This window comes from Pogoniulus pusillus, chromosome Z, assembly GCF_015220805.1.
Source record: "Pogoniulus pusillus isolate bPogPus1 chromosome Z, bPogPus1.pri, whole genome shotgun sequence".
In the NCBI taxonomy this organism is placed as follows: domain Eukaryota; kingdom Metazoa; phylum Chordata; class Aves; order Piciformes; family Lybiidae; genus Pogoniulus; species Pogoniulus pusillus.
This window is the reverse complement of record NC_087309.1, coordinates 56621639-56638643: the sequence shown is the minus strand read 5'-3', so window position 1 is coordinate 56638643 and position 17005 is coordinate 56621639. Positions and strand designations below refer to the sequence as shown.

The 17005-nt window shown below is 41.7% G+C and overlaps 1 protein-coding gene across 1 annotated transcript in view; it reads right to left on the bottom strand.

Annotated features, from left to right (window-relative positions):
• KDM4C (lysine demethylase 4C) overlaps positions 1-17005 on the bottom strand; it is a 330384-nt gene that overhangs the window by 117070 nt on the left and 196309 nt on the right. Inside the window, exons 13-15 of the mRNA XM_064176762.1 lie at positions 15976-16154; positions 12838-13054; positions 11853-11929 (exon numbers count right to left, since the gene is read on the bottom strand). Of these exons, the coding sequence (XP_064032832.1) occupies positions 11853-11929; positions 12838-13054; positions 15976-16154 (473 nt within the window). The remainder of the gene's footprint in view (positions 1-11852; positions 11930-12837; positions 13055-15975; positions 16155-17005) is intronic.

The window sequence follows — 17005 nt, the reverse complement described above, 5'->3', positions numbered from 1 at the left end:
GTCACAGGTTCAGGAGCCATGCAGATGACTTATTTAGTATTATTCTTTTTTTAATTGTTTTGAGAGATTGATTTATGGCTAATTTTTGTCCACTAGCATAAATTTGGCAATGCTCTTCTCTTTTGCCAATAATGGGCATCAAGCAGAATCTATTGTTTAGTAAAATACAAAGGTGCTTTATCATGGATCCAAGTGCATGCTTGTAGTGTGGTGGAGGGGCAGCAGCCCCAAAACTGAGGCTTTTCCATGCCTCTACATGCCCGGACATGTTTTTCTGCCAGGACCCACGAGGCAGCAAACAAATCATGTATCACACACACGCCCAGACCATGTACCCCGGGGTCTGCCCAGGTAATCTCCTATTGGGAGGTCCAGGCATGTCTCTACTGCCTACTGGGGCAAGGTTTGGCTTACGGCCAGCCTGATTGGTCATGTTAGATGTGCAATGAGCCACGAATCTCGGCCCCAGAGCATATAAAGAGGGGTGCACAGCAGCACCACGTGGTCAGACGGTCCAGAGGTTCAAACCGTTCAGAAGCTTAGAGCATTTAGACTCAGCTCTGATCTACAGCAGCACCCTGCTGCACTGACCTGCTTGCATGGCCTAGACAAAGGATCAGGCCTTACTCACTTGCAAGCATTACAGAGGCTCAGACCTCATGCACTGATCTCAGGGCGCAGTCAAGCTACCTGCGAATCCTTTGAGAAGCAGAGCACATTCATGCCTGCACCATACATATATGGGGAGCCACGAACCCCCTGCCTAAGCCTAGAGCTATCTTGATTTATCTACAGAGCTCGTCTCCTTGCAGCACGGCATAGACCCTGCTTGCCCGGCATAGATATTGCTTGCCAGTTATCCTGTAACTCTGGAAAGATCCAGAGCCAGCAGATCCCTTTCCAGATGGTCTGCAAACCTGCAAATGCAGCCTGCTAGCTGCCAGACCGTGTCAGAAGCTGCACGGACAAATCCTTCTCCTGCATTGGGAAATTCCTGCCAGCTGATCATCCCTGGACACGCACAGCATCCAGAAGCCACAGCACTGAGGCAGAGATCATCCCAGGAGAGAAGGTTAGAGAAATACTGTTACCCCAGAGACTTGGAAACTTTATCATCCCTTGCAAGCCGGGACAGACTCCCATTCACCAAGTCCCCAATACTGGGCACACGCTGAGATAGAATCCCGGGAGGGTGATTAATCATTAATACTTAAGAACAGCACACATAAGTAAGCTTCCACTCCTTTGTAATATAAGTCATCTCTATCTAAAGAGTACACACAGTTTCAGCCCTTGCTGGGCTAACACTAGAATTGTTAAGAGGCATTAAGCCTAAGAAAATATTTCTCTCTGTCAATAATTGTTAATAATTTGATATTTCCACTTAATAATCAATCCCTGTAAATATATCCCACAGCTATTTTCATAAACTTGCAAACGAATCTGATTTCATAGTGGTTGGGGGTGGTGTAAATTTGTAAATATTAATTTTAATAAATAATTTTATAAAAAGTCAAAACCGCCTCAAATTAATTTCTCACCTCCCCCTAACAGGGGAGGAATAGAGAAATCCCCTCCATGACATGTAGGTGACAATTTGACATAAAATATTGCAAAACATACTACTTTAGCTACTTAAGAGACACTGAAACTGCAAGAAAACAGTAAGTTTCAAAGGCAGTTTCCTCTGATAATATCAAACTGAATCGCCATCAAAGAAATGCCTGGCTCTGTAAATCCAAGTTCACATAAGCATTTTTCTATGTTCATTGTTTGGATTCATGTAATTTCATTAGCTACAAATACAGTTCTTGTGCCTCAGAGCTTTGCAAAATCATGATGAGATACAAACACGTAGTTGAGACCATATTTTCTATACAGTTGACATAGATACCAGGAGTTACAGAAGGTAACATTTTAGGGGGAAAAAATTAAAATAAAATGTCACTTAATTAAGCAGATAAATGAGAAGTAACTTTCCTGCCTAAGAAATTAATTCTGAACTTTGAACCATGGTTTGTGCCAATGTCTCATAACATCCATTTTATGCACAAAACATGTCTTTCTCCTTGTTTACCACCAACCTTCCACTCAGGATTTGAAGCCTTGTTCAGAAGAGAGTTTTTCAGACAGATCTCTCACAGCTAAATACCTTCTAGCAACCATTGTAAATAGGAATTAAAACAACTGCAGTCATTCATGAAAGCGGAGTTTCAGGGAAGAATTATTTTCTTGTCATTGAATCTCCTAATTTTGTGCACTTTTCTGAAGGCAAGAGGATATATAATTCCCACAGTGAGTCAAGTCCCAGATTTCTGCAATAGCTGCAGATTTTAGAATGCTTATTGTGAAGAAGAATTGAGATTAACATGATTTTTTTCATTTCTTTTATATAGAAACTTGAAGTATGAACCATGTTAGCTAGAATCAACCAGGTTGGAAAAGACCTCCAAGATCACCCAGTCCAACCTAGCACCCAGCCCTAACCAATCAACTAGACCATGGCACCAAGTGTCTCTTCCAGGCTTTGCTTGAACACCTCCAGGGACGGTGCCTCCACCACCTCCCTGGGCAGCCCTTCATCAGCTTTGTTGCCCTTCTCTGGACATGTTCCAGCACCTTAACATCTTTCTTGAATTGAGGGGCCCAGAACTGGACAAAGTACTCAAGGTGTGGCCTGACAAGTGCTGAGTACAGGGGAAGAATAACCTCCCTTGTCCTACTGGCCACACTGTTCCTGATACAGGCCAGGTTGCCATTGGCTCTCTTAGCCACCTGGGCACACTGCTGCCTCATCTTCAGCCTACTATCCACCAGTACCCCCAGGTCCCTTTCTTCCCTGCTGCTCTCCAGCCACTCAGTCCCCAGCCTATAGCGCTGCTTGGGGTTGTTGTGGCTGAAGTGCAGAACCCTGCACTTGGCCTTGTTAAATCTCTTCCCATTGGCTTCCTCCCACCCATCCAGCCTGGCCAGGTCCCTCTGCAGGGCTCTCCTACCTTCCAACAGATCAACACCTGCTCCCAGCTTGGTGTCATCTGCAAACTTACTGATGCTGGACTCAATCCCCTCATCCAGGTCATCAATAAAGATATTGAACAGGACTGGGCCCAGCACTGATCCTTGGGGAACACCACTAGTGACTGGCTGCCAATTGGATGTGGCACCATTCACCACCACTCTCTGGGCTCTGCCATCCAGCCAGTTCTTGATTCAGCACAGAGTGAATCTGTCCAAACCATGAGCTGCCAGCTTGGCTAGGAGCTTCTTGTGGCAGACAGTGTCAAAGGCTTTGCTGAAGTCCAGGTAGACTACATCCACAGCCTGCCCCACATTCACCAGGCAGGTAACCTGATCATAAAAGGAGATCAGGTTGGTCAGGCAGGACCTGCCCTTCCTAAACCCATGCTGGCTGGGCCTGATCCCTTGGCCATCCTGGAGGTGCTTTGTGATGGCACTCAAGATGACCTGTTCCATGACCTTGCCTGGCACTGAGGTCAGGCTGACAGCTCTGTAGTTTTCTGGCTCCTCCTTATGGCCCTTCTTGTGTATGGGTACCACATTGGCCAGCTGCCAGTCTTCGGGGACCTCTCCAGTGAGCCAGGACTGTTGATAAATGATGGAGAGTGGCTTGGCCAGCTCAGCTGCCAGCTCTCTCAGCACCCTAGGGTGGATCCCATCCGGTCCCATGGACTTGTGAGGATCCAAATGACGCAGCAGGTCCCTTACTGCTTCCTCATGGATTAGAGGGGGACTATACTGGTCCCTGACTCCATCCACCGCTTCAGGAGTCCAGCTGTCCTGGAGACAACCTGTCCCACTAGTGAAGATTGAGGCAAAGAAGGTGTTAAGCACCTCTGCCTTTTCCTCATCCTTTGTCACTATGTTCCCCTCTCTATCTAATAAGGACTGGAGGTTGTCCTTGGCCCTTCTCTTGCCATTCATATATTTAAAGAAACACTTTTTATTTTCCTTCACAGCCGTGGCCAGCCTGAGCTCCAAATGGGCTTTTGCTTCTCTGATTTTTTGTCTACAAGACCTAGCAACTTCCTTGAACTTTTCCTGGGACACCTCCCCTCTTTTCCAAAGGTGATACACTCTCTTTTTAATCTTTAATTCCTTCAGCAGCTCCCTGCCCATCCAGCCTGGCTGCCTCCCTCGTTGGGTCGTCTTCCGGCTCAATGGCACAGCTGCTCCTGTGCCTTCAGGAGTTCTTTCTTGAAGTAGGTCCAACCTTCCTGGACCCCTTTGTTTCCAAGGGCTTTTTCCCAAGGAACTTTCTGAATTAGTTCCTTAAATAGGCTGAAGTCTGCCCTTTGGAAGTCCAGTGTGGAGGTTCTGTTGATGCCCCTCCTGGTTTCTCCATGTATTGAAAACTCTATAATTTCATGGTCACTGGACCCCAGGCAGCCTCCAACCACCACATCCCCAACCAGCCCCTCTCTATTTGTGAGCAGCAGGTCAAGCAGGGCTGCCCCCCTGGTAGGCTCACGTAACAGCTGGGATAAGAAGTTGTCTTCCACACACTGCAGAAACCTTCTAGAGTGCCTCTTCTCTGGAGTGTTTAAGTCCCAGCAGATGTCTGGCAGGTTAAAGTCGCCCACCAGAACAAGGGCAGGTGATCTTGAGGCAGCCTCCAGTTGCTTAAAGAGTAATAAATCAACCTCTTCTTCCTGGTTGGGTGGTCTGTAACAGACTCCAACCACGATATCAGTCTTGTTGGTCTTCACCTTAAGTCTCACCCATAAAGACTCAACTTGATCATCTTTGATTTCTACCTCCATGACATCCAGAGCATCCCTAATATACAGAGCCACTCCCCCACCTTTTCTCCCTTGTCTGTCTCTCCTGAAGAGTCTGTAGCCACTGATTACAGCACACCAATCATGTGAGCCATCCCACCACATTTCAGTGATGGCAACAATATCATAGTTTTCCTCCAGCAAAATGTAAAATGTAAAATACATTCACTGTACATTCTCTACAGAGAAAAACAGTAGTGCAAGTAATTTCCTTTAATTGCATCTCCATTTCCAGACAGACATATGGTACTACACAGCAATTTAAAATATAATTAAAATATCACACGTATAACAACATAAATAGAAAAATTTGCACACATTTCCAAACAGATTCATTCATAAAAGAAATATATATATATAATTCAAAGCATAAAACTTTCATTTGCAGGTTGGCACAGCTGAAAAAAAACAGACTTCAATTAAGTTATCCTTTTTTGGTAGATGTACAGATTGCTTTAAAAAGTTCTACTACTCTTAAGTATAATGCTATGATTAGGTAAAAGTATTGTACTATTTTGAAGTGAAAGCGGGTTGGGTACTCTAAGGTTATTGTCTCAGAAGTGACAGAAACATGATCTTAAGATGATGAATAGCACCCAAATCTGCAATTCTCAATCATGCTGATGTCAGCAATGAAGTTCTATACAAGCAAAAATACATCAATACTTTTAAGCTGCATGTCAAACTATTTTTTTTTTCTCCAGAGAACTACAGTCAAATTGCTTTGCAAGGAATACTCCCATTCAAACAGGCAAAGCTGAAACATAAATGAAAGAAACCTCAGTGCCTATATTATCTTTGTGTCTCAAGGAACAACTCAATCTTGGACTTGATGATCTGTGAGGTCTCTTCCAACCTTGGTGATACTGTGATACTGTGATACTGTGAAATCTTTGTCTAACTTTTTTTTTTTTAACTACGATGGAATACATTTTACAAACTCTACAGATCTATCTCAGTAGTTCACTGTTTTCAGAAGCAAAAATCTGCAAAATTTCATGGTACTAACAAACTTCTGCTAATGCAGTGTAACATTGCTACAGGTTATCCTGTCCCCCAGGTAAGAGAATGGGATTTGATTGCGTTCCTCTTATGAGGGCTACTTATTTCCTTTCTGCCTGTCTCTGACTCAAGTAAAGTTAGTTCTTTTCAATCCTCTCTTATAGAATGATCGAGATATATCAAGAACAGCTAAAAGAATTTAGCTTGGTCTGTTGGTTGGTTTTGCTTGGTTTCTTTTCCAATTTGTTCTCTTCCATCTCGTTCAGGCTCGTGTTCTTTTGAACCACTTCATTGTTAAAACACAGTTCTTCAGGTAGGCTCTTAAAATGTAAGATCCAGGTGTTTTTCACACATTACTTCCAGTACAAGGCTTAAACATCCTGTTTCAGGTTCCACAGAATTTATGACTTATGACTTTGTTTGGAGACTAGAGTGTAGTTGGTAGCAGCATCTGCTGCTTAGGTAACAATAGCTATCTTACATGATGGTAGCCCCACTTTTCAGTGTTGTAACTGCCTCTCTTGAATTTAATATGATTTATTTTAAATCCTTTCTTCAAAACAGTAACATTACTACCATCCTAAAAAATACTAGGATCCAATCCAGAATAGTAATTGGATCCAAACCCACTTAGTAATCCTAACCCGAATTAGCATACATCAGCCTAGAAAATGCACAAAGTCCTTAGCGCTTGGGCTGAAAATGCAGGAAATCAATCAGGAATGTTTTGTAATCCTTTTGGTTCAATAAATTATTAAAATAACTGAGGATAATAGTATCTTGAATACTACCTGAAAGTCACCTGACAGTTGTGAAAGAGACTTTGATATATTCCTTATGTTTAACATATTAGTAGCTCCATGGAGAGTATACTCCTCCATCTTCTGTGCAGTCATCTTAAATGACATAGAGTAGACCAGTCCAGGTTTCTACATACATTCCATAAGGACAAAAAAGCAACCTGCAGATGATGCACAGAATTTTATCCTCTCTTACTGATTTTATGAGCCTGATGAGAGTGATGGCAGGTAGTTTCAGATAGAATCACAAAATCATAGAGTCAACCAGGTCGGAAGAGACTTCCAAGATCATCCAGTCCAACCTAGCACCCAGCCCTAGCCAGTCAACTAGACCATGGCACTAAGTGTCTCATCCAGTCTTTTACTGAACACCTCCAGGGATGGTGACTCCACCACCTCCCTGGGCAGCCCATTCCAATGCCAATCACTCTCTCTGGGAAGAACTTCCTCCTAACATCCAGTCTATACTTCCCCCGGCACAACTTGAGACTGTGTCCCCTTCTTCTATTGGTGGTTGCCTGGGAGAAGAGGCCACCCCCCACCTGGCCACAACCTCCCTTCAGGTAGTTGTAGACAGCAATGAGGTCCCCCCTGAGTCTCCTCTTCTCCAGGCTAAACAACCCCAGCTCCCTCAGCCTCTCCTCATAATACTGGATACTGGAGGTTGAAAACAAATCCATATTCCTACATGTCCGGCAACTACTGGTTTAGATGATATCTCTCCTGTCCCTTAAATATCAGAATTTAAAACACTATCAGTAGCGTCTGCAAGTCAGGATGCATGAAGTCTTTTGATTATTTCTTATTCTTATGAGGTATCACATAAAAAAAAAAAAAGGAAAGGAAGGAAGGAAGGAAGGAAGGAAGGAAGGAAGGAAGGAAGGAAGGAAGGAAGGAAGGAAGGAAGGAAGGAAGGAAGGAAGGAAGGAAGGAAGGAAGGAAGGAAGGAAGGAAGGAAGGAAGGAAGGAAGGAAGGAAGGAAGGAAGGAAGGAAGGTTTCCTTACTCTTCAATATGTACTTATTTAATTGCTGTATTGTTTAGAAATGAACATTATTCATTTGTTTGTAAAGCGTAAGCCTCTTGGAATCCAGGATAGGTTGACTGCCACATAACCCCTTGGGTCATCCATTTCCTCCTGCCTTTTTAAAAAGCAACATTAAACTTTAGTCTGCTAGCACCTCACCTAAACTTGGCTAACTCCCAGAGATCAGTATTCTAATCACTACAGTCATTCCCAACAGTTTGGAGATTACTCCAGCATCTCAAGAGTTTTCAGAGACCCTACTATTAAAAAAGTGACTCAAATAGTTCACATCCTTGAAATTGTTGGATTTTTGCTATTTAACTTGGGTAGCAGGTGCCTACGATCTATCACTCCTACATCTTTCATCTGACAATGAACAGTTCGCAATGACATGTGAACAGCACGCAATAACAAACACAAGCTAACACAGCATGGGTTTAAGTACATTTAATACTAAGGAGGTCTAGTCGATCTTCAAAATTTCAGTAAAACTCCCCAACTGAAGGACAACTAATGACAATAAGAACGTGAATTTTCTTTCACAAACTTATCCGAACACAGAACTCTCTTGGGGCAAAAGCTCATTTCACTTAGATCACCATATCAGAGTTCTAGAAAGACGAAGCTGTGAGCACTAACGATTTAGCTGCACAGTAATCAATACACATTGAAAATCAGAGAAATTCAGTTAATGATGTAATAGCTAAAACTTAGATTAAATTGTCCAAGTGGACTACTCTTCTACACGGTAAAATTGGCACTCTACTTAACTCCTATCACCTTCTTGTTACATAACACATAGAATTCTAGAAATCTCTGCAGTTCCTGCAGTGTATGTTTCTGCAAAAGTCCAGAAAAACTTCTCCAAGTAAAATTTCCATTCAGCTATTTTCTGTATGGTTTTGATATCTCTTCCACTGCTTCACCTCATCTTCTCACATAATTTGGCCAAAAAGTACTTTCACTTAAATTCCAATCTTCCTTGCTTTCAGAAACTTAAATGCATCATAACAGAATAAAACTCAATTCATTTAGTAAAATCCATAATTCTCCTTAAATTAACACTGTCTTTCTGTGTGTGGTTCTTTTCTTTAAAAGTTTGTCAAAGAAAAATCACAGTCAAGTCAAGCTTTAATCCCCCCAACATTTTCCTCTTTCTATAATACTCAATTCTCCTTTTGTTGACCCATAGTGAAAGAGGAGCTGAGGATGCAGAGAAGGCAGATTTGCTGAACGTCTTCTTTGCTTCAGTCTTTACACCTAAGGCTGAACTCTCCTGTTCACTCTAGACCCTGGATGAAGGAGGGGAAGCCTGGAGGAGGGAATGCTCCCCACTGGTCAGTGCAGACTGGCTTAGGGATCAATGACACTGACGAGGTGTCATTTTGCTGATGACACCAAACTAGGAGGCTTGGCTGATACAGCTGAAGGCTGGGCAGCCATCCAGTGAGACTTGGACAGATTGGAGAGCTAGGCACAGAGGAACCAAATGAGGTTCAACAAGGATAAGTGCAGAGTCCTGCATCTGGGGAGGAATAAAAAACTGTATCAGAACAGGCTGGGAGGAGATCTGCTGGAGAGCAGCCCTGTGGAAGTCCAAGTGGATAACAAACTATCCATGGGACAGCAATGTGCTCTTGTGGCCAAGAAGGCCAATGGGATCCTGTGTATTAAGAAGAGTGTATCCAGCAGATCAAGGGAGGTTCTCCTCCCCGTCTACTCTGCCTGGTGAAACCTTATCTTGAGTACTGTGTTCAGTTTTGGGTTCCCCAGTTTAAGAGGGTCAGGGATCTGCTGGAGAAGGTCCAGCAGAGGGCTATGAGGATGATTAGGGGACTGCAGGGTATGGCTTATGAGGAGAGGCTGAGGGACCTGGGGGTTTTTTAGTCTGGAGAAGAGAAGACTGAGAGGGGATTTAATAAATATTTATAAACATCTGAGGACTGGTCAGGATGGTGGGGACAGGCTCTGCTCACTTGCTTGCTGTGATAGGACAAGGAGCAATGGGCGTAAGCTGCAGCACAAGAGGTTCTCACAAGAGGGAACTTCTTCACTGTAGCGGTCACAGAACACTGGAACAGGGTCCCCAGAGAGGATGTGGAGTTTCCTTCTCTGGAGACTTTCAAGGCCTGTCTGGATGTGTTCCTCTGTGATCTGTGCTAGTTTGTATGGTCCTTCTCTGGAAGGGGTGTTAGACTTGATGATTTCCTTGGATGCCTTACAACCCCTGATATCCTGTGATTACCTCAGCTCTCTCCTCTGCCCACGTGTGAGTATGACACTGATCCAAATGGCTCCAGGTGCCACATCGCAGGAGATGCAATGCTGCACAAATGGGTCCCTTCCAACCCCTAATATCCTGTGATCCTGTAATCCTGTAAACGAGTTGTCTCAATACTTTTGTACTTAATTTTTACCTACCACTGTGTTATCTGTGTGTCCTCTGCACTTCAAGAACATTAATAAAATAACTTAAAGCTCCTGAAAATATCAGAATCCTTTCTAAACACAGCATTAGCAAAGCATAAAAAGAACCCTGACTTTTGCTGGTTTGCAGTGACTTTGGGTTTTTAAAAATGCATGACAGTCAAAAGACAAAGCCTTTCTCCAAATTTCTGCTCAGGCACGTTACTGCTATACTGCAGTCCACACCAGATTCTAAGCCAAAGTGCTATTTTTTTTCCAGTGCTTACAACAAAAACATCTGATTTGATCCTACTGCTGTCATACATGGTATTTCACAGGTAAGAATACCCATACTTGCACATGTATCTCCTCTGAAAAGCAATTAAGGAAACTTTCTGATAGAGTACAGGGGCTTTCTAACCCAGTTTGTTTAACAGTAAATTAGATTCTGAGTTAATGGCAGCCTGTCACTTGCTAGAAAAGGTTTAGCATTTTCCCCTTGACATTCCCCTCACTCCAGAATAGTAGTCACACAGACATAGATAGTTCAGGAGATCCTAAAACTCATAATTGTCTGATAAGGAAGCTGTAACAAGGCTTTCTGTTTATCAGTGAAAGATGAAAATTGGATTTTCCTAGTAAGTTCATCTTTCCTCCTAAAACGTGAATCCTCTGCAGAGTTAGAAATTGTTCAAGTAAGTATTTCAACAGCAACTTGCTGAGAGAACAAAAACCTAAATGATATATATGAACCACACTTTTGTAATGACCATTTCTGAGTCACACTATTTCTTTTGTTTTCCCCAGCTTAGTTAATAGGTAGATTAAAAATACAAACTCCTGTTTTGTTTCCTTAACTCTCAGTACTCAATTAAGTAATCTTAAAATGTTGGCAGTGTACAAAATAAAACTCAATGTGTTTACTGTTGCTTTCAGTCTGATAAAGCTCTAATTCTAACTTTCATGTAGGCGACTTTCATAAGTGCAAGAAATGACTCCTCAAGAGAGGATACTGTATTTTCCAAAAGACTGAATTCTCATTTCTATTTCAATATTGCTAGAATTTTTATGGCATCATTTAAGGATTTTCATTCTTAAGATATCTTGCCTTAATTCAACAACTGAATGGAGGAAATCTATATTGCCACCAAAACTGATTATCACATTTCCTCAAGCTGTTTTAAGGAAAACAAATACTAGGTAATTTAGCAGGACAACTGACAGGTTGGTGAAATGTAACATTTTTAACTGTTTTGTTTTAATTAGTATATGTTCAGGTATTCTGCGAACTACCAATCAGTTGTCAGTTTATTCCTTTTGTTCCTTGCTGTATAAAATTATTTTTTCTTTTCATTAAAATAAAATAACAGGCATTTAGGAGCTTCACAAGTGAAGCTCCTAAACAGCACTCCTTAAACAGCACAGTAAACCTTAAATGCTGTAAAAGAACAACCTCATTCTTGACTGTAATTTGTTATTCTCTTTCCTTGTCTCTATTCACTACCTGCTGACGTATGCATACCAAATATCAAAAATATCTACAGAAAATCTCTTTTTTTTTCCCTATCTTAGGCACTTTGTTCCCTTGAGCAATGTTTTGCACACCATTATACTGCATTAGCCATTCTTTTTTTGTGAGTTTATAAAACTAATCCATGTTTGTCTGTCAAAATGCTGTATTTTACACTGAAACCTAATCATTCCCCAACAAGTGTGCACGTGTGTGTGTGTAGGAAACACACACACACACACACACACTCCATGTGCAGATATATGTTGTTTGTTTTTCCCTTTCATCTAAGTGTTGCGTGAAACTTACAGCTGTCCAGGCTTCTTCTCTGCATCGAGAACACAACCACCCGTCATGGATTTCATGAGAAGGAACACCATAGCAACCTAGAGCAAGAGAGTTGGACTGATTATTATATTTGACCTCTCTATTTGTGATGTTATACAATTCAATTCATATATAGATATATGAATACTAGTAAAACAGATCTCCTGTGACCAGGAGACTTTTTCAACTTAGGTTTACTGCTAATTTCTTAGTCTATTAAATATATAAATTAGATGCACAGACACTTCCCAAAACTAAAAAAAAAAACCCTAAAATTCAAATAAACTAACAAAAAACCCCCACCAAATTAAAACAAACAAAACCCATTAAAAAAAAAAGTGAAGGAATTTTTTTATCTTCTGTTAGTTCAATACCAAATTACAAAATTCTCCCTGCAGTAGAAATGTACAATTTGAACTAATGAAATTTATTCCATGCAATTATATCACACTTCCATATAAGAATTCCACACGGAGTTTTTTACAGAGTTAGCTACTCAGGTACTACTGCTTGCAGAAGATACTGGAGAAAATGTATGCATTCGTCAGTCACTCTTAAAATTTTAAAAAAAAAAAAAAGAATGCAAAATGAAGGACACCTAAACTCTATAGCAACATTCACAAGTTCCCATATCCAGCAGGATTTCACTCTGACTAGCTAATAAGGATGTACTAACATCACACAGTAACATAAAGTATGAGAGGTAAAAAGAGGAATTTAATAGCTCAGAATCAAAGGAAGAATCAGAAGTGTGCAGTTACTACAAGTCTGAGGAAAAGTTAATTCTTCACTGTTTTCAAAATAGTTGTATACAAAGTTTAACATATTCTAAAAAAATTAGCCAGTGAGTGAAGCATTACACACAGAAACAGTCTTCAAATATTTTAAAAGATAAACCAGAAGCCCAGTTAAACACCATTTATCAATCAAGAAGTATTTGAAGTAACTGAACAATTAGATTATTTACTTGCATGAACTCGTACACAACACTTCGCACAGGAAATAAGAAGACTTGTTCCATCTTCTTCAATAAAGGCATTTGATGGATAGTTTTCAGTGTTTTCTTCACTATAAATAAAACACATCTCAGGAATAAGAGGTTTAGTCTTTTCATTTTCAGCCACCAATGTTTCTGCTGAGTTTGTTTCCCTGAAAACAGGACTTTCTTCATCATGTCTGTCTGTCTGGAAAATGAACAAAGTTTATGTTTCAGAAAAACAAAAAGGAGAATGTTACTTACTCTTCCCTTCTGACAATGATGAAATGGTTTCTCTCCTTCCAGCTCTTGCACTAAGAGTGTAACAGTTTTATGAGAAAATTAACTACTTCAAGTTATTTATCACAGTCATTCTGTAGTTCCTTGATTGCTCAAATAACTGCAGAAACTAGAATAGCACTCAGGTTGCAGACTAGTGTTATTTCAGCAGTGTTCAGTGATACTGCACCTCTGCGTCCCTTGAGCCCTTTAACTGGGTCCAGTGCAAGAGACATTTTCTTCCTAGTTTCCAGGCTGAGGGGATTCCAGATAGCATTTCTAGCTGACATCTTACATAGGAGTTCCACAAGGCAGTGTTAAAACAGATACTAGAATGGATGTGTGGGGGCCACCTTGGGCATAGCGACCATGACGATGGAGTTCTCAGCTGCTGGAGAAGTACAGAGAGGGGTCATCAGAACTGTCACCTTGGACTTCAGAAGGCAGAATTTAGCCTATTTACAAGACTAGTTGACAGGATCCATTGGGAGGCAGTCTTGAAGGGCCCAGGAGTCCATGAAGGCCAGACATTGCTCAAAAGGGAAGTCTTAAGGGCATAAGAACAGGCTATCCCCATGTGCTGGAAGATAAGTCAGTAGGGAACAAAGCCCACCTGGCTGAAAAGAGAGGTTTGGTTGCAACTCAGGGCAAAAAGAAGAGAGTATGTGATCGTTGGAAAAAGGGACAGTACACCTGGGAGGACTACATGATTGTCACAAGAGCATGAAAGAAAAAAACTATGAGGTTTAACGTCCAATTGAAAACCAATTTGGCTTCAGCTGTTAAAGTGAACAAGAAGTGTTTCTATAAATACATTAGAAACAAAACAAGGACTAGGTAGAATCTTAATCAGTTTTTTTATGCACTTTCAGTGCATCCAATTCTTTTAGTAGTCAAGGATGAGTTGAAATATGAAGTAATCAATACCTTCTTTGCCTCAGCTCCTAGTAGTAGGACCAGTTGTTCACTGGATAGCCAGTCCCCTGAGCTGGGAGACATGGATGGGGAGCAGAACACATCCCCCATAATACAAGAGAAGATGGTTACTGACCTGCTGTATCACTTATACAGAGGTCTATGTGGACAGATGGCATACACCTAAGAGTAATGAGGGGAAGCTGGCAGAAGTGTTCACCATCCTTTCCATCATTTATCAGCAGTTTTGATGAAGTGGGGAGGTCTCAGCTGATTAGAGATTGGCAAACAGGACACCCATCTAAAAGGAGGGCCAGAAGAAGGACCTGGGGAGCAACAGACCTCGGTGTCAGCAAAGGTCACAGAGCGGGTCATCTTGTGGGCTTTTATGCAGTATTTGCAGAGTGACCAAATAGTCAAGCCCAGTCAGCATGTGTTCATGAAGGGCAGGTCTTGCTCTCCTGATCATGACAAGGAGATCATGACCTGATCTACTTCTATGACAAAATCACTCTGCATGTTTTAGCACAACTATGTGACCCGCTTAGTGGATAAGGAAAGGGCCACGGACATTGTTTATTTGGACTTTAGTAAACCCTTTGACGTTGTCTTCCACAGCATCCTCCTGGTTGCTCATGGCTGGGATGACTGGACACTCCACTGAGTGAAAAGCTGGCTGCGTGGCTGGATCCAAAGTGTTGTAGTGAAAGAATTTAAATCCAGTTGGCAGCCAGTCACTAGTGGTGTTCCACAAGGCCTAGTACTGTGGCTAGTTCTCTCTAATGTTTTCATCAGTTATCTGGATAGGGGATTGAGTCCAACTTCTTTAAGTTTACAGATGATGTTAAGCTAGGAGGGAGTGCTGATCTCCTTCAGTGCACAAAGGCTTTACAGAGGGACCTGGACAGGCTGCATTGGTAGGCCATGGACAATTGTAAGAGGTTTGACAAGGCCAAGTGCTGGGTACTGTACTTCAGTCATAACAAGCACATGCAATGCTACAGGCTTGGGGCTGTGTGGCTGGAAAGCTGCCCAGAAGAGAAAGACCTGAATGGGTGCTGATGGACAGACAGATGAATAAGAGTGTGCTCAGTGTGCTCAGGTGGCCTAGAATGCCAAACACATCCCGGCCTGTATCAGGAATACTACAACAGGCAGGCACAGTGAAGTGACTGCCATCCTGTACTCAGCACCACTAAGGTCACACTTTGAATACTGTTCTCACATCAAGGAAGACAGTGAGTTGCTGGAACAGGTCCAGAGAAGGGCAAAGGAGTTGATGGAACTGGGATTGTTTAGTCTGGAGAAAAGGAGGCTGAGGGGAGACCTGTCTTCTACAACTGAAAAGAGGTTGTAGCAAGGTGGATATTGGTCTCTCCTCTCTAGTAACAAGGGACAGAACAAGAGGAAATGGTCTCCAGTTACATCAGAAGTTTCAGTTGGGTATTAGAATAACCTTCTTCTCTGAAACTGTTCTCAAACACTGGAATAGGCTCCCTAGGGAGGGAGGTAAATCATCATCCCTGGAGGTGTTTAAAAGGCACACAAATGTGGTGCTAAGAGATAAGGTATAGTGCCAGGCTTGTCAGAGTTACATAATGGTTGGACTCGATGAGCCATGATTCTATGATAGAAGAAACTCTGATGAAATGCATTTGAAGATGCACATAAGGAAATAGATAAAAGAAACAAACCTGTGTGGATTTGCCACCTCAAAAATTGTGAAGCACACATACATTAACACCAACCCTAAATAAACCCCAGTGAGGGCTACCAAGGGTAAACACATATGAACCAGAGTATTGGTTCTAATCTTAACAATAGTGAGTTTATTTATTTCTCATCCAAATCAAATGCATAAGATTAACTTAATTCCAACTTACTCAAAATACCCGTTACCCCACCTGGAGATGGAACTGTTAGGATCTTGATTACCTCATATGGCATGAAGAGTGTGCAAATGGCACAGTGTGGTTCCTTTTTTGCACAAGCTGCGTTGTATTCCTTCTCAGCATTGAAACTGGGTACTTTTGTCTGCCAAAGGTAGACCAGAGGCCTGGCCCATGACTCTGTCTCTTCAATCTTCTCTTCAATTAAGGTAATCTCAGCCAATTCTTAAAGAAAACAAGCAATTAGTTACATTGTAGTCCTGGTATGAAGACAGCAATGACTTTATCATGTCTGTTAAAAGTGAAAATACAACAATGCTATTAGATGTCTGCACGTGAATATAATTTCTAAAAGAGTTATGCATTGTGACAAGCTTTAAAAAAGGTGTTTTAACACCTGTGTTATTAGCTGACTGTTCCACTGCTACCAGTTATGCCATTAGCTCTACTCTTTAGAATTTATATTCATACCCACAACATAGCACCTTACTTTCCCACTCCACATTTCCTTTAACCTCTACCCTCTATCCCTCCTTGCACTCTGCCCTGAATTCCTTAAGGATGCAACATGTAGCCAAGTAGTGCCAGACAAATCACTTAGAATGACACCTCTCAATTGCAATCTGAAATTCCTTTTCTGAAGGAAGAAAAGAGACAAGCGTTACAGCCAGGGAGTAAAGGGGAACAATGAGATCCACAGTGTTAGCTGAACAGGCATACTGGATCCCTCTATGAGAAAAAGTATTTAGTAGTATCAAAGATCTGTAATTAGAAGATTCCAGAGAGGCTAGGAAATAAAATCAGACTGTAACTCGGAGAGAAATAGAGTACTCAACAGGAGAAATTTAGAAAGATACGGAAAAGGGAAAGCTGTGAATAGAAGACTGGGTGTAAAAAACCTGCACCAGTGAAATCAGTGGCATAATTAGTAACAATCCAGTTGTTAACTACACAATTTTAACCTAGTCATGTGTTGAAGCTGTTGGAAATCTCCAGGTATCTTCACAAGGAACCTTGTGACTGCCATCGACAAAACACATGGATTATGTGAAGGGAAATGTCACTTCATGGTAGAA